The sequence below is a fragment of the Drosophila nasuta genome, chromosome 3 (assembly GCF_023558535.2).
Source record: "Drosophila nasuta strain 15112-1781.00 chromosome 3, ASM2355853v1, whole genome shotgun sequence".
Taxonomy (NCBI): Eukaryota; Metazoa; Arthropoda; class Insecta; order Diptera; family Drosophilidae; genus Drosophila; species Drosophila nasuta.
Genome location: NC_083457.1, coordinates 16,812,289 through 16,835,569, shown reverse-complemented (window position 1 = coordinate 16,835,569; position 23,281 = coordinate 16,812,289). Strand labels below are relative to the sequence as shown.

At 39.1% G+C, this 23,281-nt stretch overlaps 6 protein-coding genes, 1 long non-coding RNA gene and 2 other non-coding genes across 9 annotated transcripts; 5 read left to right on the top strand and 4 right to left on the bottom strand.

Annotated features, from left to right (window-relative positions):
- Positions 1-562: 562 nt before the first annotated feature.
- On the bottom strand, positions 563-2,135 carry LOC132792699 (uncharacterized). Its single transcript, XM_060802147.1, has one exon. It carries the CDS (start codon positions 2,045-2,047, stop codon positions 1,607-1,609), a length of 441 nt encoding a protein of 146 aa, XP_060658130.1. The 5' UTR covers positions 2,048-2,135; the 3' UTR covers positions 563-1,606.
- Positions 2,136-4,666: 2,531 nt separating this feature from the next.
- On the top strand, positions 4,667-6,073 carry LOC132790507 (chitin deacetylase 7). The gene is made up of 3 exons (XM_060799051.1): positions 4,667-4,947; positions 5,003-5,727; positions 5,781-6,073. The coding sequence occupies exons 1-3, from the start codon at positions 4,696-4,698 to the stop codon at positions 6,028-6,030; spliced, it is 1,227 nt and encodes a 408-aa protein (XP_060655034.1). The 5' UTR covers positions 4,667-4,695; the 3' UTR covers positions 6,031-6,073.
- Positions 6,074-9,192: 3,119 nt separating this feature from the next.
- Positions 9,193-9,263, top strand: Trnag-gcc (transfer RNA glycine (anticodon GCC)). Its single transcript has one exon. It is a non-coding gene; the product is annotated as a tRNA-Gly (tRNA).
- A 952-nt stretch (positions 9,264-10,215) lies between these two features.
- Positions 10,216-11,471, top strand: LOC132793151 (uncharacterized). Its single transcript, XR_009633083.1, has 2 exons — positions 10,216-10,325; positions 11,132-11,471. It is a non-coding gene; the product is annotated as an uncharacterized LOC132793151 (long non-coding RNA).
- Positions 11,472-13,113: 1,642 nt separating this feature from the next.
- LOC132789939 (uncharacterized) lies at positions 13,114-14,055 on the top strand. Its single transcript, XM_060798287.1, has one exon. It carries the CDS (start codon positions 13,429-13,431, stop codon positions 13,780-13,782), a length of 354 nt encoding a protein of 117 aa, XP_060654270.1. The 5' UTR covers positions 13,114-13,428; the 3' UTR covers positions 13,783-14,055.
- Positions 14,056-14,404: 349 nt separating this feature from the next.
- On the top strand, positions 14,405-16,630 carry LOC132789937 (uncharacterized). The gene is made up of 2 exons (XM_060798286.1): positions 14,405-14,626; positions 14,691-16,630. The coding sequence occupies exons 1-2, from the start codon at positions 14,472-14,474 to the stop codon at positions 16,510-16,512; spliced, it is 1,977 nt and encodes a 658-aa protein (XP_060654269.1). The 5' UTR covers positions 14,405-14,471; the 3' UTR covers positions 16,513-16,630.
- Positions 16,631-17,538: 908 nt separating this feature from the next.
- Positions 17,539-17,979, bottom strand: LOC132789941 (uncharacterized). The gene has a single exon (XM_060798289.1). It carries the CDS (start codon positions 17,872-17,874, stop codon positions 17,632-17,634), a length of 243 nt encoding a protein of 80 aa, XP_060654272.1. The 5' UTR covers positions 17,875-17,979; the 3' UTR covers positions 17,539-17,631.
- A 426-nt stretch (positions 17,980-18,405) lies between these two features.
- On the bottom strand, positions 18,406-18,763 carry LOC132789940 (uncharacterized). Its single transcript, XM_060798288.1, has one exon. The coding sequence runs from the start codon at positions 18,731-18,733 to the stop codon at positions 18,536-18,538; it is 198 nt and encodes a 65-aa protein (XP_060654271.1). The 5' UTR covers positions 18,734-18,763; the 3' UTR covers positions 18,406-18,535.
- Positions 18,764-21,874: 3,111 nt separating this feature from the next.
- Trnal-aag (transfer RNA leucine (anticodon AAG)) lies at positions 21,875-21,956 on the bottom strand. Its single transcript has one exon. It is a non-coding gene; the product is annotated as a tRNA-Leu (tRNA).
- Positions 21,957-23,281: the final 1,325 nt, after the last annotated feature.

Genomic DNA, 23,281 nt, shown 5'->3' with positions numbered 1-23,281 from the left:
CGAACACTGAATTTCTATGCCAGAAATGATATCATGGTATAGATGTGTATACAGGTAATATAAAATATATGACATACATATATACACTGACGAGCAAAACTCGTGATAATACTTGATACCCAAAACGGAAATATTGTAGAGTTGTATCATATAATTCTGAGCAAGCTTGATTGAACCATTTACTTAACTAAAAGAAAGAATGAACATCATTATCGTTCACTAAATTGAGTAGATTTGAGTCCCATTCTCGTTTGATCAATTATTTGTTTTATGTAATGCATTCGTTTAATTCGTATGAGTCTCACTAAAGCTTACCTCAATTTAGTCAGTTTGTCTCAGCAGAACTGTTCAATCCGAATGACATGAATTAATGAACGTTTATTGAATCAGTCTTATTTAGTATTATTTGTCCGAGAATATAATTTTGTCCCAAATCAAATATAAATATTAGAAAGGGCTTTACTTTTAATTTAAATTAACCGAATCAAATTAATTAAATTAACATTCTACTACTATGTATCTATTCTCAATCAACGATTTTGTGCATATTAACACTAACATCTAGCATTAAGAACTATTTATTAAAAATTTCCAGCAATACACATCCAAAGATCAATTTCAATAGTTATTCCCTTAAGTACAACTGCATCTTCGATTGACTTAGTACAAGTTTTTAGATGCATTGCTCATCCCGTTAAGCACTTTAGACTTTCCTTATGTGTAACATCGAAAAGAAAAAAAGACTTTTGGCTTGGCATGCAATCGTGTTCATTTTTAGCAATTTGGCCCCAAAAGTCTTTGAAAGTGACATTATGCAAGTTGTGAGCAACAACTGCAGCAGCTATCTAAATTACCCAGAGACATCCGGCATGAGAGCAAAGGACTTGACGTTGCTGCATCTTTGAGGATAAACAGGATGCGCCCAAGGAAGCGACTGCTGCGCTCAGTCCCAGTCTTTGCCACACATATTCCTTTGCTTGCTCCTTTTTTTTACAACCAATTTGTAGTGCGCTGAGGCGGCGGCGTCGGAAGGAAATGTAGCACTGAAGCTAGAAGCTAAAAAGTATATGTAAAGTATATGTGGATATGCTAACTGAGCTAAGTCATAGTGTCACTTTTAAGATAGGATAACTATGGCAAATGCTTTGGCATGCGCATAAAAGATAAGTTAATGCAATGCCCGGCCCGGCCCGGACCGAATTTGGACGGGGTGGAAGCTGAAACTGGACTGAAAGTGCCACAGTCGCCAATTAATGAGCTGTCGTCGTGGCGCGTTGCGTTCATCTGCTGTGGCACGTGTTAACGTTTGGCCAAGTGTTGCATACTTCAGGTCGCCCGCCAATGATGTCAATGCCAGAAGTCACGTATTCTGCGTAAGGGCAGCGGGCAACGGGCAACGGGCACAGCAAACATGTTTGTGCACGTTCGTACGCGTCCAGACAACAAGGACATACACCTCAGCATGGTGATGACTGGCAACAACTACTACTACTACTGCAATCGCACAGTTGGGACAGCGAAATACACTCAACATTTAAGAGCTCCACTCCACACTCCACACACAGCATTTCCCCCTCTAGCGTCAGCTTCAGCTCGTCACCACATGTCAGTAGCCTCTGGAAGACATCGGCAATCGCCTGGCCATATTGTTGAGCAGCATTTGCAGCTGAGTGACAACTGCCACAATCATATAAAGCCCCAAATGCCTCTCCAGCGTCGAAGCAATTTCCATGCGCAGACTCAGCTCCAACTCGTTGCTGACATTCCGCTTCTCAACTAGATCGACTTTTGGCAATTGCAGCGGATAATTGACCGGGCAGGTAAATATCAACTGCAACGCAATGCCACAATCGTCGCCATCCTGGTAATTAAAGGTGCTCACGGGCAACTTGAGGCGCAGCAACGGGCTGCGTGACAGCACGACATAAGGCAGTCCAAGGTAGTGCAAGGTAAGGACTTCGTTTCTCTGCAGATTTCTGTTGAATCTAACCACTTGCTCTAGTTTTCGTTTGCACTCTTCTTGACTCTCATGCAATGTTTTTGACATTTTTGAATTTACTTTATAAATTTTGTTCAAGTTTTCCACACTTTTTTGAAGTCGAGAATTGTTTGAAATAACAGTCTAGGGGAATACTTAAAGGAACTGGACAAGAAACTCTCCGATGATTTATGAGAAAACCAATTCAAATATTCTGAACAAACATATCTATGTTCTTAGACTGATTAATTTAAATATTCCGCAGGGACCCAAATATGTTTTCTTTTGTAACGAATGTAAGGCATTACATCCAACTTGGATTTCCGAATGTTGCTTTTGTTATTGTTCATAGCCTGAGCCTTGTGCTGGATGCAAATGTAAAGAAGAAGCAAGTCACCAGAGTTTTATAATCTGAGAAATGTAATAAGAGACTTATCATAAGGCCGAAAATCTTTGCAAAGAAAATAAGCTTTTGCAATGGATTACAATTGGAAGGAGCGAAATAAAGTTTACAACGAAGATCGAATGCTCTTTTTGACAAATATGGATTCATTCTTTGATGTATAGAATAAATGGACTCTTCTTGAGAGTGTCACAGTTGAAATAGTTACAATATTTATCAAAATGTTCTTTACCTCGATAGTAAAAGAAATGTTTGTGCTGTAAGAGCATCTGCGTGTTTATATAAGTAAATACGTTGTGGTCGGCAAATTGAGTTTGTGCGTTTGGGTTGATTTGATTAGCGCAGATTTGCAGTCGCGTCTATTTCATTCGCTATGCAAATTAGTTTCTGTGATTATCGTGAAAATTGGCAAACGCAAATGCGACTCACACTTGCCTCCCTCCACCCCATCGTCCCCTGCCAATTATAGTATTCTCGCCCCCTTTGTAGTTTTGTTCTCAGCTCAGACGTGCGTGAGTTTCTTTTGGGGTAGATCTGCGAGCATATGAGTTATATTTTTATTAAGGCAAAATTTGCATTTTAAAACAGTTTGAGCCACGTGAGACTCTTGTTGAGTGTAGCATGAGTAAAAATTTTCACTTTGATTTCACGCACTGATGCGCCTTGGTGAAACACATGTGAGAACTGTGACACGGCATTTGATGCAGATGGGAGAGATGCGAGAGGCATACGATTCATACGATTCATCTTCATTGAGATTGGTTGTCAATAAACTTTCAATAAACCTCCTACAAGATGCAGGCAAAAATTGAAATCTCTTTCAGGTCTCAAGCTGTCCTCAATCATTATTATCTTATGAGTAGCACTAACATATAGTATTGTGTTGTTATTTGACACATTGCGCATACGTCATACGGAGGCAGAGCATCAAACTCACTCAAACATGTTGCGTTCGATGTTGCCCCTACAATTGCAACATCGAACCGATACGAACTGAGAATGTGGAGAGATTGTGGGCAAGGCTGCCGCCCACTTCCACTTCTATCTACTTCCGCTTGCAGCCGACAGTTTTTCGTTCTCGTTCTCGTTCGTTTGTCGGCCTGACGTTTGCCGTCTGTTGGTTGGCTGGCTACGTGGCACGTGGGTACATAGGGCACTTGGGGCACCTACCCCTGTCGGTAACGCCCTAGAACGTGACCAAACTGAATTGTAGGCGTACCCCATGTCAGTCGGCATATGCGCGACGACAAGAAATCCATGTCGTTCTGTTGCATGCAACGCGCTGCATTCTCTAGCGGCCCATGACGACTTCAATCAGCAACTACTCTGAGCCAAATATCTGCATCTTTAAAACAAGAAATATCCCTCCCGTTGCTTCCTGATTCCTGTTTTCTGTTTTCCGTTTCCCGTTTCCAGCTTTCGCCACTTGTCGGTGACTATTCACTTTTGCCTGTTCGCTGTTCGGATTTAGAATTCTGATTGGCCGCCGTAGTGCATTACCTTGGATGCGAATGCGATTGCGATAGCGATTGTGGAGGCGTGTGATTGACATGGGATGTGAATGAAGGAACATGAAGAAATGGGCGAGTCTAGCGGAACGGGGGAAATATTTGTGGCTGGCAAAACACTTTAGAATATTTCAGGCTTTGTTTTAAGAGCTTCTGTCGTGCCACAAAAGTTTGAAGCACTTGTTTACGATTTCAAGTGCATTTGTTGGGCCTGTCATAATTTGGGTTGCAGTTACTTCGATTTTGCTTGGATTTTCTCTGCGGAACAAAAACTTTTCCACTCAAATCGCAGGCGCAAATCTCAGCTGTTAAGTTCAGGACTTTCGGTCTATGCTAATGAGGCAAGTTTTCGACTTGTGGGTGAACCAAAGTCAAGGCTCATATAATTGAAAATAGCTTGAAAAGTATTTTCGAAATTATCAATGTTTATGGTAGTAGAGCTATGGCTTCCCATTCACCCGACTACTGTAGTCTTATAAGCTTGATAGTCATTGAATATTATTAAGTACCATTGACTGTTGAGAATGCAAATAAATTGAAGCTTAAGTTTTGCTTCATTTCGATCATAATTATTGTATTCTTGTACATTTCCACTTGAACCAAAGGTGAAAACATCTTCGAAAATGTCGAAGCCAAGTACATAGGCACACCCATGAGTAATTGCACTAGCAATGTTAAACAAGCAAATCAAATTTGAATTGGTGATATCTTGATAAGATATGATTTCCGATCGCATGTTATAAAAGCTGAAGTCCGCTTCATTTACTCTGCGGAACAGTTGAAAACGGTTGAAACGCTGGTCCAGCATGAAATACGCAATTGTTCTAGTACTCGGTGTGCTACTCGCCACAACTTTGTTATGTGATGGCCAGAAGACGAAGAACAAGCTAAAGTCGAAGAATAAGGTAAAGACCACTGTGGCGCCACAGCTGGCAAGGCTAGACTTGCAAAAGGCCGAGCCATGCTCTGCAGCAAAGTGCAAGCTACCCGATTGTCGTTGCTCTGATGCCACATTGCCACGACCAAAGTTCAAGGGCAAGGAACAGGAAATTCCTCAGGTAAATTCAATTACAAATCGATTCGAAAGCCTTCTATGCTAATTTCGATTGCCAGTTTGTTACTATAACCTTCGATGATGCCGTGAATGCCGTCAACTATGCCCAATACGATCTGCTCTTCGATGGCCTGACCAATCCCGATGGCTGCCCAGCCACAGGCACCTTCTTCCTCTCCCACGAGTACACAGACTACGTGCGTGTGAATGCCTTGTACAATGCTGGTCATGAGATTGCCCTGCACTCTGTGACCCATGGTGATGGTACGGACTACTGGCGTGAAGCGGATATTGACACGATCGAGAGCGAGTTCGGAGCCCAGCTGCAGATCTTAGAGACTTTTGCCAAGGTCGATCCGAAGAAGATTCAGGGCATGCGTTTGCCCTTCCTTCAAATCTCTGGAAATAAAACTTTTGAGGCTGTGAAGAGCTTGGGGCTCACCTACGACAGCTCATGGCCCACTCAGCAGTTTAAGAATCCACCCATGTGGCCATATACCCTAGACTATTTGTCCGTGCAGGATTGCCAAATTGGCCCGTGTCCCAATGCTGAGTTGCCTGGTGTCTGGGTGAATCCTATGGTCACATGGACTGATACTGAGGGCTACAGTTGCTCCATGATCGATGCCTGTGCTTATCCTCCCGCTGATGAAATTGATGCGTTGTTCGAATGGATGCTCGAAAACTTTAATCGCCATTACCAGAGTAACCGGGCTCCCTTTGGAATGTATCTACATGCCGCCTGGTTTTCCCGAGGACGCAACAATTTTGCCGCCTTCAAGAAGTAAGTTTGATTTTCAGTGGGCATCATTCTTTTTCTAATGCTCTCCTGAACAGATTCGTGCATCATCTTTCCACCTATCCGGATGTCTATATGACGGGCATTTCACGCATGTTGGAGTATGTGAAGAAACCGGTGCTGGGAGAACCCTTCAAGAGCTGTGAGGTCAAACCGAAGACTCAATGCCAGGCAGTTCATTGTAATGTCCAGAAGACTTCGACTGGGGAGATCCGTTACATGAGCGTCTGCGACAAGTGCCCAATTGTGTATCCCTGGTTGAAAAATCCATTGGGTCTGGATATGTAAATGTTACAGACGTGGTAGGCAATAAACACTGTACAATAATGCATGAATAATGTGCTCCTCGTTGTTGTGTATTGTCTGGGCAGCTTACTAGTATACTTGTATGATCTAAGCCAATTTACTTTCAGCGCTCGTACCCACGAAAATGTTGTTGATAAACGACTTCAAATTATGCTCCCCGGCCGTGGGGTCCTTAATTAACTTAGTCCGTCCCCAGACCGTGCTCTCCCCCTATTACCCGGGCATGTTAATGACCACGACGAGACTTTGTCAATTTCGCTAGTCCTAGCCTAAGAGTTGCCATATTTTATGGCACGAATAAATGCCCATCCCGTCCTCCAGGTGGCTTTCTGCTGTCCATTGGACGTCAATGCAGCTGCTACCGATAAATGACAGCAGCGGGGACAACGTCATGGCGACTACACGTGACACCTTACCTTAACTTTGCAGTGTTGTTGTATTTTTGGATAATGGTCTACTTGCATCCTGCAGGCTCTGTCTGCAAATCAGCCTAAATTGGAATGGCTGGAATGTAGTCTCGGTCATTGTCATTGCTCCCACTCTTCAATATATGTATGCGATTGTGGTTAACAATTACGTACTCGTACCTTAGACAGGTTAAAAAGACTATGCTTGAAATAAAAGCCTTTGGTTGTTCGCAAATTTATAATTTCCTATGAAGAAATGATAAAATTCCTGTCTGGTTGAGGACTTTCGACTATAAACATTATCAAGAATCCAGCATAATTGTGTGCAATTCACTTTCAACATACATATTTGTATCTTATACACGAAAACACAAATTCAAATATTATTTTTTATAAGATTTTTTACCTCAAATGTCTCTGTCTCATTAATATTCATTTACAGCTGACAAAAGTGTCTAAAATCGAAAATTCCTATATTTATTTTATTTCACATCATTTGCTTTTAACCTCGGAATTAAAAAGTTGCTTACTAATATGTTTTTCCTATACAATATAACTGAAGTTAAACTCCAAAAAACTATACATATTCAATGTGTAGATGTTTTGTATTTTGTTTAATTTACAATTCAGTGTATTTAACAAAGTGTAATGAATCACTTCATTGTTTTCATAGTTGGGGCTGCTCTCACTCGCTTATGGCAATGCTTATTGGCCAGAACGTAGCCTTGTGGGCAGCTAGCTTCCAAAATGTTGTAAGGCTTTACAAAGATGATGTCACTTGGGTTCCAGTTCTCGATAGTAGGAGGGTTGACGTTTAATCCAAGTTGGGTACTGGGAGTCGCGGCCTCGACGACTTCGCTATCAAAAGGCACAACTTGATGGCAAAATGCCATCAATAAAGTGAGCAAAAGGATTCCACGATACATATTTAAAAGTATTGAGTACACCTTACAAACTTTACGCAAACTCTTTTCACAACTGCTCCAATAAGACTGAGATTGTGTCGATTGAAAAGTTTTCTTTTTACCTGATTTAGCTATAGACAAATTTTTGAAAGCAGTTGGAGCCTTATAAGGCAGAGAGCTCTCCACATGATGAGCAAGTCGATGTTCAAGGTTGAACAATGATAAATTCCGCTGGAATTACAAGTAACATTTCCTTTGGCTTGGCAACTTTTAATATTTCGCAGAATGAAGCAAGTTAAAAATAAGAAAGAGCAGTAAAACTAAAAAGAATCGACGACGAAGCTACCCTGTATATAAGAAAGGTAACATTTTTAACAATCTAGTTTTCTTAAATAAAATGAGGGTTAGTTAGAAGTTGGATAAATTTTGAACTGTGGAACACTGGAACTTATATAAAATCAACAGATTTTATTTTGCATAATCCTTCCCGAATATACCCATACATTTTTCTTTCATTTCTTAGCATATTATAATACCAGATATGCCAACATACAATGGCTACAGGGTATAATATCAATAATTCCACAGACATAGACTAGAATGCATTCAATGCAAATGCCAAATGAAAAACTGGTAAACAGCTCTTATGAAAATGAAGAAAACATCGAGGAGCGGGGAAACCGCAAGAGAAAAATAGCAAATATTTACTGATTACTTTGCCAAAATGTCGATGATTAACCTTCGCGTCGTCTTCAGTGTCTATTGTCCGTGTTTTGAACGGCGAAAGCAGAAACAAAAGACTCAGCGCAGCGGAACACAACGCACCTGCAATTGCGAATGCGAATGGAGCGTTGCTCATTTTGTCATTTTCTCATAAAATATTCTTTCTATTGGCTTTTAGCAAGCTTCCTGCTCAGAGGTCGCCATAAACAAATGACTGTACGACATGTAACCCGGCAACAACTGACTCCCTCAATGCGGAAGTCTTGCATCAGCTGCCAGAGTGCCGAACACGCATTATTTTAATGTATTTTTATATACTTACTACTCGTTTTCGCATTTGGAATTTGAAATTTGGGACACAAGCGTGCCTCCAAAAGGTTTCGCAGAACTTAACCCAGGGTCGCCGGGGCTTCTCCAAAATTATGCCATTTAAACTGACATTTTTATGTAATGTGTAAGTATGTTGTCATTTCGCCTCGCCGCATACTTTTTAAGAGGCCTCGCACTTTTGTGATGAAGTCAGAGGGTGGCTGATGGGTGGTGGTTGCTGAAAGAGACTGTCTCAACTGGGGCTGACAATAGAATTGTCACAATGATTAGCCTAAATAGCCGACATTTATTACCAGTAACTCAGGTTACCTCACAAAAAAGGCAGTAAACAATGCGAAACCTGAAGAAGACATTCCGTTTATTTAAGCAACGCCTGCTATTTTCACTAGCCGCACTAGTTATGAATTTTGTGGAATACTTATACATCAACATCCTAGGATAAATTTTTCAGATGTACATTTTCCAAAATTTTGGATTAAAGAATGTGTAGTTGATATTGAACTCGACATAACTTTTAACATTAAAATTAAAGTTAATTTTTTAAGCTAGAGATTTTTATGCTTGCGATTTAACAATTTTATCATATGACACATATTTAAATACGTTCTGAATTTCATATGCTTAAAACCCGAAACTGATTAATACAATTTTTGCTTGAGAGACAAAAAATTTGCATATTGTGTAGCAAACATATGTATTCAATGAAATTGGATGGGAGACCGAATCTTCTACTAGAAAGCGCCCCTTCCATTTGTATAATTAAACCATATTTTCATGAAGCATCGGTGGTTCAGTGGTAGAATGCTCGCCTGCCACGCGGGCGGCCCGGGTTCGATTCCCGGCCGATGCAAAACACATATTTTGCTTTTTCTTGTTGCTTAAAATATATATTTAGACAAGATCAGACTTTCAAGCTTTTATATTTAATATATTCAGACATTCTTTTCGTACTTTGCCTAATGCTTGGAGTCCAAACTTTGGACACAACTACTTCAACGAAATTTTTGTCATTTTAACGTAACTTTAAAATGTATTATCTAATCGGAATCAAATTTAATTAACTGTCAAATTGAGTTTGTTATCAGTAGCCACTTTTTAGTCAGGTTTTAAATAAATAAATGGAAAAGTTCAATAAGGTTACCATATTATCATATATTCAGAATATTGTGTTTAAGCAGTAATAGTTGAGTGAATTTAGCCATATTCGTCTGTTCCTTCGTGTGCAAATTTAGATTTAGCAACTACGTACATTTAAAAGAGGAAGATACCAAATGTTCGTGTAGAACGCTTTTATACCCGAGTTTATTTTATAAAAACATCAACAATTAAATCTTGAATTTTATAAGATATTCATAGGGTCCATAACATGTAGCAAAAATGGAAATTTGACATTGATCTCTCAAATTCCATAACGATTGGGTTACTCTGTGTCGTATATTTGCCAAACAATAATGCCCTGCTTTTATGTTCATTTCCAGTGTAAGTTGTTTGTAAAGTTTTTCATATATTAAGCAGCAAACATTTTAAATAGACCAATATTATGAGAAGCTATTTCAGTACAAATTTCAGTGTATCTTTTGTACTTATTCAAGTGTAATTGAAATAGCTCCTTAAAGTATGCTACATTTACGTATTGCAACTGATTTAGGTGCGCGACTTAGCTAAGCCGCTGGAGTTTGGTCACACTTGAGTCTGCTATGTTATTTGATCAGCTGATGAAACACGATGAGTACGTAGCCCTTAATAACAGCTGATAATTACACGATATTATTAGCCAGCTACTTAGATGGAAACAATAATTTATATTGGGAGAACTGTCAACTCCTTTTTGGCACAAGTATTCCATGAAAAGCATTGTACAAACTCTGTTTTGGAGGGTAGCAAGCTAATCTAAACCTTCATTCTGTTACATGTAAGCATGTAATAACTTGAATTTTTTTTGATTTTATGAGACCCAAATGCTCATCTGGACTTCCTAAAAATGGCTAGTGGTTAAATGGTTCACACTTTTATGCTTGTTTGGAAACGGTAGGAATTTAAAATTTGTGAACAGTTTATCAAAATTCGCATTCTAGCTAATCACACATTGATGTTACTGTGAAAAGCCTTTGACTTGGAATCAAGTAGATAATACACATTGCGAAAAAAAAACATAATTGAAGCAGGAAAATTACTGAAATGTTAAGCCCATGAGCCGTCAAATATATCTGTTAGTCTTAACTTTTTTAGTTTCCCCGTTGCTATACAGCGAAACAAATTTATAATTTTCCAAATTATCTGGTAATAATTTAACCGGGAGTTCAAATAATCGCCAATATATCTGCAGCCGTTGAGAAGCGGGATGATGATATTTATACTCAACTATAAAAGTTCATATAAGGCACAGAAAAATCTAAAGGATATTAAAAAACAATTATGTCAAAGTACAAATAAAAATGTACTTTTCTATAATAAAATTGGGACAAGCTTGTTAGTTCAGATATGATAATCATAGTGCAGCATGTTACAATATGCGCAGATCTCAGAGACTATAAGAGATAGAGCTACAATTCTCGAAATTTAAAATTTTGTCCTCTATATCGTTATATTTTAGTATTTTTCGGGTATGGGTAGGGATATATTATAGTTTAGCACACTCGACAGCAGCGTGCATTCTTGTTTTAATCTGATTATATGCAATTACATATGGGAATAATTTATGATGCAATTTTTTTACAGATTATTTTCTCCTAATATCAACGTACATAAATAAATGAGTTAGTCTTAAAAGAGAAGTTGTGCAGTTTTGAAATAGTTTAACAAGATGATAATAAATTTTAGATCACAATTAAAACTTGCGTTTCGAATATTGTTGTGGTTGTATTTAACACGTGTTTCATTTGCTATTTTGGATGAAAACATAAACACACTAGTGGATTTAAATGAACCTTGCCAACTAAGGACTCCAATGGCGTTAAGTTCTGCAACAAAATGCAAAATCGGCCTCAAGTTGTTTGATAATCTTTGTAGAAAGATAAAAAAAAAAATTGAATAAATATTGTTGCAATTTTGTACTCTCTATTGTATTATTTTTGTATTTAACGGCATATTTATTTTGGAATATATTAAGAATACTGCACTTTTTTCTTTTGTTGAAAATTTGTAGCGAGTCCCTACAGTTGAGCATACTCGACAGCAGCGTTCATACTGGACTTAATCTGATTACATGCAATTACATATGTGAATAATTTAGTGATGCAATTTTTTTACGGGTTATTTTCTCCTAAGATCAATTCACAACAAAATTATTCAGTCCTAAAAGAGAAGTTTTGCAGTTTAAAAATAGTTTTACAAGATGACATTAATTTTTCGGTCACAATTTAATCTAGCGGTTCAATTATTATTGTGGTTGTATTTAATAAATGCTTCATTTGCTATTTTAGATGGCAGCATAAACACACAAGTGCTCTCAAATGAACCATGTCAAATTCAAATTCGATCGGCACTAGGATCTGAACCAAGGTGCAAAATCGGCTTCAAGATGTTTGATAAGCATTGTAGAAGAGTCGAAGAAAAGTCAAAAGCATGTGAATAAATATATTGTCTTAAAAAAGTTTTATTTAATCTATTAAGGCTGTCTATACTCGATCATATTTACATATTTATTAAGAGATGTCGAGCTTTTGAAGCAAAACTTTTGTTTACATTTCAGTGAGTGAGAATGCTGTTGCTTTAGTTTGCGCTTAAAATCACCAACTTCCAGTTGAAATTATGACGAGAAAAAGCTTTACTTGTGTTATGCATTCATTAAAAATATTGAGAACAAGAAAGTTGCTGTCAGTTGATTTCAACTGCATAATACCTGGTAGCTATATTGAAAAATTTTTCCAAATGAAACAAATTTTTATTAAAAAGAAGGTTATTTGAGCACAATATTTATTGTGGATTTAAGAAATTTACTAATTAATTAGTATTATATATTATATTGTATAATTATTCGTCAGTAATGACTTCCTAATATTATATTATGAATGCAATTGTAAAGCTTTCATTATAAATGCAACTATACAAGTTTTGTGCTTCTTGTTATTCCTTATCGCAAGTCTCTGAATGCCAACAACTTACAATTGACATGGCGCGTGGGATACTGGGCAACTCTCTCTCGATAACTTAATGTCAGTCTTAAAATCGAGTTTGGGTAGAGTGCATGTCTATTAACACGATGACAATTAAACTCAGATGCCTATTGACCGTAGCCATTCCATTGTGTTCGTTATGGTTGCTGTTGTCATTCCCACTCTGTGCTGCACGCGAACTGAAAGATGATCGCATAGTATATCCGGGAGATATCAAATCAACCGATTCTGGTCAAAAAGTACCGATGAGTGAAGCAGAACTACTTGATTTGATTTTTCAATCTAATACAACTGCATCTACCGACAAGATGACTAAGCTGAATACGAATAAAACCCAAGAGATTGCAACTAACCCACCCAAGATCGGGAAAACCACTTCGCCTGCAACTGTTGATATGCGGAATCAAGCGGGAATCGGACCTCGGATTACGCTAGATACTCTACCCGTGTGTGGGGAGGGTCTTAAGCTATTTGGAAATCATTGTCGGAAGGAAGCTTAAGTATTGCACAATAAATATGATTCGCTAAAAAAGTGTGTATATTCGGTCATATTAATCTATAGACAACTAAAAAGTCAATTTAGTATTTTTTGTATGCTTGAACAGCAGAGAAAAAACTTCAGATTCCACTTCCACTTTCCAGCTTCCAGTTGGCTAACAAGCTCAATTGTAGTTGGTATATTTTTTGTTTATTATAACGAGGCAATAACAATCAATTCTTATCTCAAGTGGTGCTCAGGTCGGCCTGTTTATTTCTCAGCCAGACTGTTGTCTGTTTGGAGATCATCATACAGGGGGCTCCAGTCACCGATAGCTATTGTCAGTCTCGAAAGCTCTGTTGAAGCAGCCAAACGCGTTTTATTTTTCGCTGCTCTCCAGTAAACAAATAAACAAATAAATAATGCATCACAACGTCGTTAACGCTCTTCTCTTGGCTATTGTGATTTGGCATATATGTGAAGCTGAATTACGTCTATGTGCTACTACCAAAGACGATCGCATCATCTTCCCAGACGATAATAGAGATACGTGGAACAATATTAATGCTAGCTCCACCACAGAAATACCTTTAAACAGCACAACAGCGACCTTGGATGATCTGCACCGCAATACGACTCAGGACTTAAACCGAACAACAACAACAACAACAACAACAGAGCTGCCTGACATTGGCAATCGAATTCTTGTGGACACTCTGCCGGTTTGTGAGCCGGGCTTTCAACTGCGAGCGGGTCGATGTCGTAAATCGGCTTAATCAAAAATACATAAAATCGTTACTTGTAATGTATTAAGAGTGAAGTTTTGAGTATTGCAACCATCATTATTACTCAATAGTGACTGCGAAAAGTATTTTTGAGATTTCGCCGAATATGAAATACCCTACTTCATATGCAAAAATAACCGTCATAAGTATTATATAAGTATCTTAAAATAAAATAAATAAAATGATACAACACCTCGGTATGTATTACGACTGCGAATTACTTTACCAAATGAGTTTCGCTTGGGACAAACACTTGATGAGGTAACATGGAAAGGCTATTCGCAATTTACCTAATTAGGCATGTGACGAATATGACTCGACTATGAGTTACCCTAAATGTGTGTGTGTGTCTCTACTGATATTCTTATTTCATCACAGTTGACGAGTGCAAAGCTTCCGCGTCATTTTCATTTACTTGAAAATGCATACAAATTTGTACGTTTTTATTTCAGAGATTATTTCTTTGCGTAATCTTTAGTCATTAGCTCTTATAATCGATTATAAAGCTTAATTCTAAGTCTTTCCTTTTGAAAAGTATAAGAGATGTCTCAACAGATCATCTTATCAGCTATATTGCGTCCCAGTGGAATGCAGGTCTTTTAATGACAATCTAAAATAGTTGATGTCAGTCTCGTTTGATCTGTCGTCTATAAAACTGCTGGTAAAACATAAGCGGCAATATGTTTTGTAAGCTTGGGCTCTTATCACTGGCCCCGTTAGTGATAACAACAATCCTAAGTGCGCAACTGGTAGATGCTGAGGCAGCGCATCGTTGGTTTTCAGGGGAACATCAGAGTAATGAGGATCAGAGGGGAGCTTATTACCAGGAGCAGAGGTAAGTACATAGCTCAAAAGTCGCGGCTTTGTCACTTACTTTGATTCAAAAATACACCCAACAGAGGACACCACAATCACGGGCATTACCATGGACATCATCACGGACACGATTACAATCCCAATCAATTAAACGATCGTTTTCCGAGCATCGGGTATAATGGCCCCCCATTTTATGGGCCCGTTTATGGCAACCAGCATCGAGGAGGTGCATATCCGGGCCAAGGGTTTGGATATCAAGAGCCTAGCGTTGGTATCAATGCTCAGCAAGGCCTTGGGTTCGGAGGTCGCAGTCCCAATGGAGGTTACGGAGGACGCCCAGGTTTTGGGAATGCTTACCAACCGAGGCCAGGATACGGTGGTGGTGTCCCGCCCTATCAGAGCGGTCAACCAGGTCAGGGATATGGTCCCAATGGATTTCAACAGCCTGAGCAGGGCTATGCTGGGGGTCCATTGCAACCACAGCCAGAAGTGCAACAACCTGGCGTAGGTCTTATTTTCAACGGTGCACTGCAACCACGACCAGGACAAGGACTGCCATATCCTGGAGGACCCCAACAACCTAGCCAAAGCCAATCTGGAAGCGTTGGAAATACATTACAACCACGGCCAGGACAAGGAACTGCAGATCCCTTTGGCGTTCAAAAACCTGACGAAGGCTTCAGTTTCAACAATGACAATTCATTCCAACCTCGACCAGGGCAGGGACTGACACATCCAGGTACAGCCCAACTTCCTAACCAAAGTCAACCTGGAAGCATTGGAAATCCACTACAACCACGGCCAGGAAAAGGAACTACAGATGCCTTGGGGGTCCAACAACCAGACGAAGGTTTCAGTTTCAACAATGAAAATTCATTCCAACCTCGTCCAGGACAGGGATTGGCACATTCAGGTACAGCCCAACTTCCTAACCAAAGTCAGCCTGGAAGCATTGGAAATCCACTACAACCACGTCCAGGTCAAGGAACTACAGATCCGTTTGGCCTTCAACATCCCGACGAAGGCTTCAGTTTCAACAATGAAAATTCATTCCAACCTCGTCCAGGACAGGGATTGGCACATTCAGGTACAGCCCAACTTCCTAACCAAAGTCAGCCAGGAAGCATTGGAAATCCACTACAACCACGTCCAGGACAAGGAACTACTGATACCATTGGCGATCAACTAGTCGAGGAAGGTTCACTTTTCAACAGTGCCATTCCACAACAACCTCGCTCAGGACAGGGGCAACCATATACGGGAGGACCTATCCAAAGCCAACCTGGAAGCATTGGAAGTCCACTGCAGCCGCGGCCAGGACAAGGAACTACAGATCCATTTGGGTTGCAACAACCCGACGAAGGGTTTAGTTTCAAAGGTGAAAATTCACTCCAACCTCAAGGATTGCCACATTCAAGTGGACCAAACCAAAGTCAATCTGGAAGCGGAAGTCCATTGCAGCCACGTCCAGAACAAGGTCAAATCGAACAGTCCTATCCAATTGGACTCCAGCAACCAAGTCAAGGTCAATCTGGAAGTCCATTACAACCACGACCTGGCCAAGTGAGCTCTAACTTAATTTCTTTCCCGCATGCAGAACATACTGGCAATGTTCCATCTGGTGACTCCATTCAATCGCATCCCAAAGATTTCTCTGTTCAGCCACACTCTGGTCATCATAATCAGACTTCGTCGAATTTGGACCAAAGTTCGGATAGCAATCAAACTGACCACACTGTTGACGATAATATTTTTTCTATTTTTAATACGAAAGAAAACGGGATAAAACCACTCTCTGTGGACACTTTGCCACAATCAATAGAGGGACGTTTTCTCTTATCCACCGATCCAAAATGTAAAGAAGGATCTGATGTTAGAAGCGGTCGCTGCCGCCAAAGTGCATAAACTGCGCTTCAAAAAAACAAATTGAAACTAATCAGCTTTAAAGATCAAACAACCTTTTTGTGATTGGCTACATAAATATTTAATAAACATTTTGAAAACGATGCATCAGTAAATATAATATTTTCGCATAGAGAAGTATAATTTTGTGTATATAAATTTCCAGAAATCTATTAAAGTGTTCAATTGCATTGAGTAAACACTTTTACATTTGAAAATAACATTAAATGCGTCACAATTTCGATAAGATAATGTCGAGTATGACATCACAATGCATAGACAAAACAATATTATTATAATACCAATATTACTAGAATCAAAAGCTCAAATGTCTGCTGCACGAGCAAAACAAGGGAAATGGGAATACATACTACGTATACTACACATTGCTCGTGCCTCATAATCGTTGAAAGTAATCCCCGGGGTATCGTAAACTGTCAGCTGTTCCTGCTAAGTAGTTGAGTAATGCGAAAGGTCTGTAAGTTCACTGGCGCTATATATATAAGATACGCACTTTGTCAACGTTTTCAGTTGTTTACTAGACGTCCATTCAAACGTTCTTATTACCGGAAAAAAACAAATATGAAGTTATTGTCTACGAAATTTCTATATCATCTACTAATAGTGTTGGTATTTCTTTGTGTGATGAGTACAGCATCGCCCGTACGGAGTAGAGCACACATCAAGTGCGCACCGCGTTTCAAAATGTATTTCGGACGTTGTCGATTGCCAGCCTGAGGAGCTAAGGAACTAGTTTTAAAAGAATGTTATTGTGTTTTTTATTTAAAAAGTAAAATTCTCAGAAATGTACTATGTTAAAAAGATAAAAACACACACATAAGCACCTCGCTGCTGATGAAATAAATTGACATTTAGACACTTGACTCACGTCATTGTTCAGTCATTGATACCGTTATAAATGATTGGAATCATTTAATCAGTTATATGAGTAAACTCTGATTCGTTGGAATATACAGGTGTTGTCATTCAGCAAAAACTTGTAACAATACCAAGTTTCAGTTACGTATTTATATAAAAATAAAACTTACACATTTCTGTATTTTATTTTATTAAACGCATTTGTGAATAAAAAGTATAAACTTGTTATCACTGGAACGTGTTTTACGCCGACTTTCGACAACGCGGCGGATTACCTCTTGGCGAGAAACCCTTTTCACAAAAAAGTGGTACATCCCATATGCTTTGGAGAACGGGATTGCTATCAACATTTAGAACATCACGCTGTGGCACAGGTGGAACCAGCATCTGTTTAACGTTCCCAGCAGGCACTCCTTCGCTTAGCGAGATGAGCAGACAGCAGAGCAGTAGTCCGCAGCACACAGAGATGTACAATCGATCGTTCATCGTATCCAAAGATCCAGTTTAAGCTCAAGCTTCTCACCTTTACAGAGTAAATAGCAATACTGAACTATACTCAGCTTGTAAAGCCTCTCTGAAGTTTCAAAACGTATTGGAAGCTTATATTGATACATGCATTCATACATGTACCGCTTGCTGCCGAAAGCTCTTCCCCAACCAGACGACGAGTTGACCACTGCCAGCTGTTGAAGTGAAAAGCTTTAGTGCTTAATGCGCATGTCTTATGAGCTCAACGACATAAAGAGAGACCGGCATTCTCTTTTATTTTTCGAACTTGAAACATTTGTTTTAATATTGAAAATGTATGTTTATTTTATCGATTTTGTGATCGTTCTCATGATCATTTCTGTAGGTGTTTATCACTGTATCTCTAAGCGCTATGCGAATTTGCTGTCAACATTATTCATGTACGTGAGCATGAAACTATAAACCTATTTTTATATACATATACAAATTTGTTTGGAGTTTTTGTTAGTCAATGTACTTGAGCACATAGCTCATTTTATGTTTCACAAATCAGAATTACTTTAAATCGTTTAACAAATTTATTAATTATATTTAAATACACAGCCGCCACTTATTATTATATTAGTAATTATATAATCCAACGCCGAATACTCATGGGTTGTTCTACCAAGCTTAAATCTCACTTATTCTCATTTAATGCGGCTCGTATCTTTTCGTGATTCTCGTTCACTTTGGCAGCGGCATTCTTGTTGTTTGCGCCACTATTAGTGGCATTCCATCCATACCAACAAACAGCATGTACGACAAGCACAACAATTCCAATGCGAAAAGCGGGCTTATGAAAAATGCTCTTAACAGCGTGTTTATTGTTGTCCATCACGTTGCCGACTGAATTTGTTGAAAAAGTGCGATAACAGCTGATCATATGGTAGAAAGCTCGACGAAAAGCTTTGCGAATGTAAGCTTTTCATTGGTTCATTCCGATTTTATTTGGCACTCGAAAATATAAAATTAACGTAACAACAGAAAAGAAGACAAATTCACACTGGCATCGACAATTAAAGAGAGAGAGGTGAGCGAGAGAGATGAGTAAGCGAGCACAGTGGTTAGAGTGCGCACCAACATTTCCTGCAAATTTCACTGAATGACACTCATATTGGATTTCGTACCAATGTGCAGTATTGCCATTTTTATTAGCTGTTTTAGTTTTGATGAATAAATACAAATCTACGTATGTGTGTTTCTATTCTAAATAGAAATAAATAATAGTCATATCCATTTATTTGTTCAAATTAATTACATTAAGCTTTTTTGTGACATCGCCTTGGTTGCCCGAATAATTGAAAGCCAGGTCGACACATAGACGGAACATCAAAAATCGTAGGCATAATATACGTTATTACATTTTCATATAATTGTGGAGCTGAAGTACTTATGTCATCGTAAATCCTTGAATTTACCGGCGATCCTTTGCAACGTTCATCCTGCAGAGTGCACATTACCAAATATCCCAGGAAAACTAGAAATATTTTGTGTTCCATTCTTGTTTACACGTTTCATGGAACTGCAAAATCTGGTATAAAACTTTGCAATATATTGATTGAGATTAACAGGCTTTTGGTTAAATAAAGAAGACTATTTCGGGCAAAGAAGAAAGAAAGCTTTATATTTGGGTGGAATGGAAATGATGTTGAAGAGTATTACGAATTGTTTACCTGTACTTTAAGTTACTTTAAATTACTCAGCTACTATTATTAGATGCTATTCTTTGAGCCTTTGCCTGAAAACAGACTGAGACTGAGGGTTGGTCTGTGACCACAAAAGTTTGCACTGCAGCAAACATCACAAAGGCAACTGGCTGCAAAATGTTCAGTATCCAATGGCACACAAAACGCTCGTATTACGTATACTGTCTAGCTGTGGATAAAAGTGAAGGACCGCAGCGGAGGGCGACGCTGAGAGATTGTAACTTCAAGCACCTGGAATTAGCATGTTATGTTTAACGCATTTTTGCACCTTCGACATGGTCTGCGTCTGACTCTGGATGAGAGTCGAGCTCGGATTGGAAGGGGTGCAAGAGGTGGATAAGGTGAGAGGTACGTTGGCTTCTATTCCTCCAATTTGCAGCACATGTGCAAACAAGGCGCTTCCTTAACCCATTGTGGCTTTTCCTGCGGCATTTTCAACACATTTAATCGCATTTTGTTTTGTGGGGAATTGTTGAGAGCACACACATGAATTTTAAAATGCGGTTTGCTTCGCCCCAACGTCAGTTGGAAAATAACTGTGAGAACTAGTACAGGAGATATCAGAACATCCAAATATGTGCATATCTATGTGGCTTTCGTCGGCTTAAAAAAAGGGAGTCACTGTCAGTCAGAGTGAGTGAGTGAGTGAGTGGCACTGAATAATGCAGTTGATGTAGCTGCTGCAGCTTTCATTGCCATCCCGATTCGAGTAAATGAAAATTGAATTTACTTTGTGACATTTAAAAATTTCACGAGCCTCTCCTACATACGAGGACGCCAAAGCCAAAGCCCAAGGTAGTGGCTGCGACTATGGAAGTGGCATGTGGTGAGGAGGAATAGCATTTTGCACTCACATCCAGGCTCATTAAATAGATGCCCGAAACGTGCTTCCATTTTGGAGCACATTTCATTAAATGCACGTAAACGGCAGGCTGTCAACTAGCGTCAATGGGGGTGGGTGACACACCCCAAACACCCCAAACCCATGATAAGAAGCATACACACACACAGACACACTGAAATCGGAGAGGAAGAGATACTTATACACTGCGACACTTGGGTAATTTTCAACGTAAACACTTTGGAAACATGTCGCAAAGACATCAATTACAGCATCGATTCCTGCCCTCTCAAGCGTCGATGGCAGCAGCAGCAACAGCAACAGCAGCAACTGCAATGCGAGTCAAGACGTTGTTGATGATGATGAGAACGATAATGATGATGTTTCAGTGTTTGCTGACAATGCTGCGGTTTGCTTTTTTAGCCACTTCAAATGTATTTTTATGTGAGTGCTCTCATGCCAATACTTTGGCTGTTATTGCTGCTCGCATTTGCCTTGCATTGCATTGCTTAAACACATTTTGGCTACGTGAACGTCTCGTCTCGCATCGCATCGTGTCCTATAAAACCATCCCCTAGGTTAGCTCGAATTTAAGAAAATGTTACGATCACGTGAAGCCATTGCCACGAGTAGGCAGCTCTTAATTGTTGTTGCGTGCAGAGTGAATTCAATTATCAGGGGGGCCTACGACACTTCAACTTTTCTCCTTAAATACTACTACCAAATACCAAATATAGTATGATGGCGATCTACATAAATTAATATTTGAAAAAGCTAAAGCTAAAGTGCAATTATTACTTAGGTAAACAAAAGCTCTAGCGCACTTCTTACATTACCGTCGCTACCTGTCGTGTTTCCAAATTAAGCTAAAAACACGTACTCATGCATTTCAAGGGTTTTCCATATCAACGCTAAGTAAGTAGAAAAGTGCCGCCGTTCCCAATTAGCAAAAAAGTTGTAACCATTTTTTATGACCGACAGAGGAGAAGAAAACAAGTGGAAATTATTATCTGTCCAACGTGCCTTGTGCACGAAGAATGCTCAACATTAACAACAAATGTTACAGACCTGTCGCCACTTAGCCAAGGGACGTCACCTTCAGTATAGAATTGCTCTTGGAACCCTTCAACTGCCAACAAACAACTGGCAGGGAAAATAAGTTCACGAATGTTTTAATTGCTCCGCAAATAACCGTAAGCCACTTCTGAAAAACAATTGTATACTTAAATTTGGAAACACCTCTCTAAACCATTAAAAATTAGTTGAATTTAGAAATAAAAATAATCGAGTAAAGCATACTCTTCAATTAATGGTGCGTGCTGGCCAATTAAGCATAAGAATGAAACTATTCTTATCAATTACTAATCAGCACGTTTACTAAAAATTTAAAATAAAATGTGAAAAAAAATTAGCAAAAAGAATTCTCGCTTGGCAGCGGTGGGATTCGAACCCACGCCTCCGAGGAGACTGGTGCCTTAAACCAGCGCCTTAGACCGCTCGGCCACGCTACCCGTTGCCCGTGTCGCGTCAAATGCGCTACAAGTGAAAACGAAACAAAACGATGTGCTGTCGACTGTTGCTTGCTCTCTCAACTAGTGGTGCTTTTCTTATTAACTTTGTACCTGCACTGTGCCATTTATGTATGTATGTTGGCGATGACGTAACGAGTCCGTAGTAATATTTTCATGTTTTTCTATTTTTATGGGTGCATAGGCAACACCTTGAGTTTATTTTGCTGCCATACTGCGGCGCATATAAATGCGCTCATTGGGTAAATATCAATGAACCGAAATCAATTTCTGATGCTCTGATTCTGGTTTGTAAGGAATATCCCTGCATTAAAATGTGTATTAGTTTTAAAAACTGTCAGCATTTTTGTCTTGACAGCTTGGAAATGCGTTTAATATTCAAATGAAAAGGCGAATTTATGCGTGACGTAAAAGGGGAGCTGAGCTGAGAGCAATCGTATAAGACGATTTCGTTACAAATACTTGTGCACACTCATATGAATGTATGTATGTGTGCATGCAACCACAGCAACAATTTGCCGTCGCTTTTGTTATGGTTCTTGTCTGATGTTGCACACATAAACTGAAGCTGGCGACAGGCAAGTCTCCGCTCATGGAAACCCAACGTAGCATCCGCAATGAAATTAGAAAATTGCAATAAAAATCTTTGCACGGGAGACAAACAAAACAAAACAAAACAAAAACAGAATTGTGCGGTTTTCCCAGCCAAGTCTCCGTCTGCATGGGCTTAGGTGGAGGTATAAGGTAAGGGTCGGAAACATTTGTGGTTTCATTAAAATGCCAGCAAAGGTCTGCAAAAAGCAGGCGCAGTCGCGTCAGCATTCAAAATATTTGCGAAACACACATGAATTTACTGAAATTTAAGGCGATTGCGTTCGGTCGGAAAATTATTGCAAAGATGTACATTTTAAATGCCCTCATTTGGTAAATTGTAAAAAAATCACGTCCAGACAGAGCTACGTGTATGGTAATGAAGTTAATTGTGGGAATTACCTAGAATTCCTGATCAAGAGTGAAACAACATGCTGCCATGTATAATAGCAATAAATTAAATTTAAAACAATTGCGGAATTAAAGTAGAAACCTAAGAAATCAAACAATTGTGGTACGAACATTTCACACATCAAATGATATATAAAATGAACAAAATCGACTAATTTTGTTTGCTATATGATGTGTTATTTTTTTATTAAATCAATCATTGGACAGCCATATTAGAAATAATCCATGAAATTAAAAAAATGTTTCCTCTAACTGTTAAGATTCGACCGAGCATGTTAACAGTATTTGGCAGTGTCGTAGAACAT

What these genes read in the sequence shown, in the direction of transcription:
- LOC132792699 (XM_060802147.1), bottom strand. Translation starts at nt 2,047, where the DNA reads ATGTCAAAAACATTGCATGAGAGTCAAGAAGAGTGCAAACGAAAACTA.
- LOC132789940 (XM_060798288.1), bottom strand. Translation starts at nt 18,733, where the DNA reads ATGGACAACAATAAACACGCTGTTAAGAGCATTTTTCATAAGCCCGCT.
- LOC132789941 (XM_060798289.1), bottom strand. Translation starts at nt 17,874, where the DNA reads ATGAACGATCGATTGTACATCTCTGTGTGCTGCGGACTACTGCTCTGC.
- LOC132789937 (XM_060798286.1), top strand. Translation starts at nt 14,472, where the DNA reads ATGTTTTGTAAGCTTGGGCTCTTATCACTGGCCCCGTTAGTGATAACA. An exon ending in GCTTATTACCAGGAGCAGAG is followed by an intron (nt 14,627 to 14,690) that starts GTAAGTACATAG and finishes TACACCCAACAG; the next exon opens with AGGACACCACAATCACGGGC.
- LOC132790507 (XM_060799051.1), top strand. Translation starts at nt 4,696, where the DNA reads ATGAAATACGCAATTGTTCTAGTACTCGGTGTGCTACTCGCCACAACT. An exon ending in AGGAACAGGAAATTCCTCAG is followed by an intron (nt 4,948 to 5,002) that starts GTAAATTCAATT and finishes TTCGATTGCCAG; the next exon opens with TTTGTTACTATAACCTTCGA. An exon ending in AATTTTGCCGCCTTCAAGAA is followed by an intron (nt 5,728 to 5,780) that starts GTAAGTTTGATT and finishes TCTCCTGAACAG; the next exon opens with ATTCGTGCATCATCTTTCCA.
- LOC132789939 (XM_060798287.1), top strand. Translation starts at nt 13,429, where the DNA reads ATGCATCACAACGTCGTTAACGCTCTTCTCTTGGCTATTGTGATTTGG.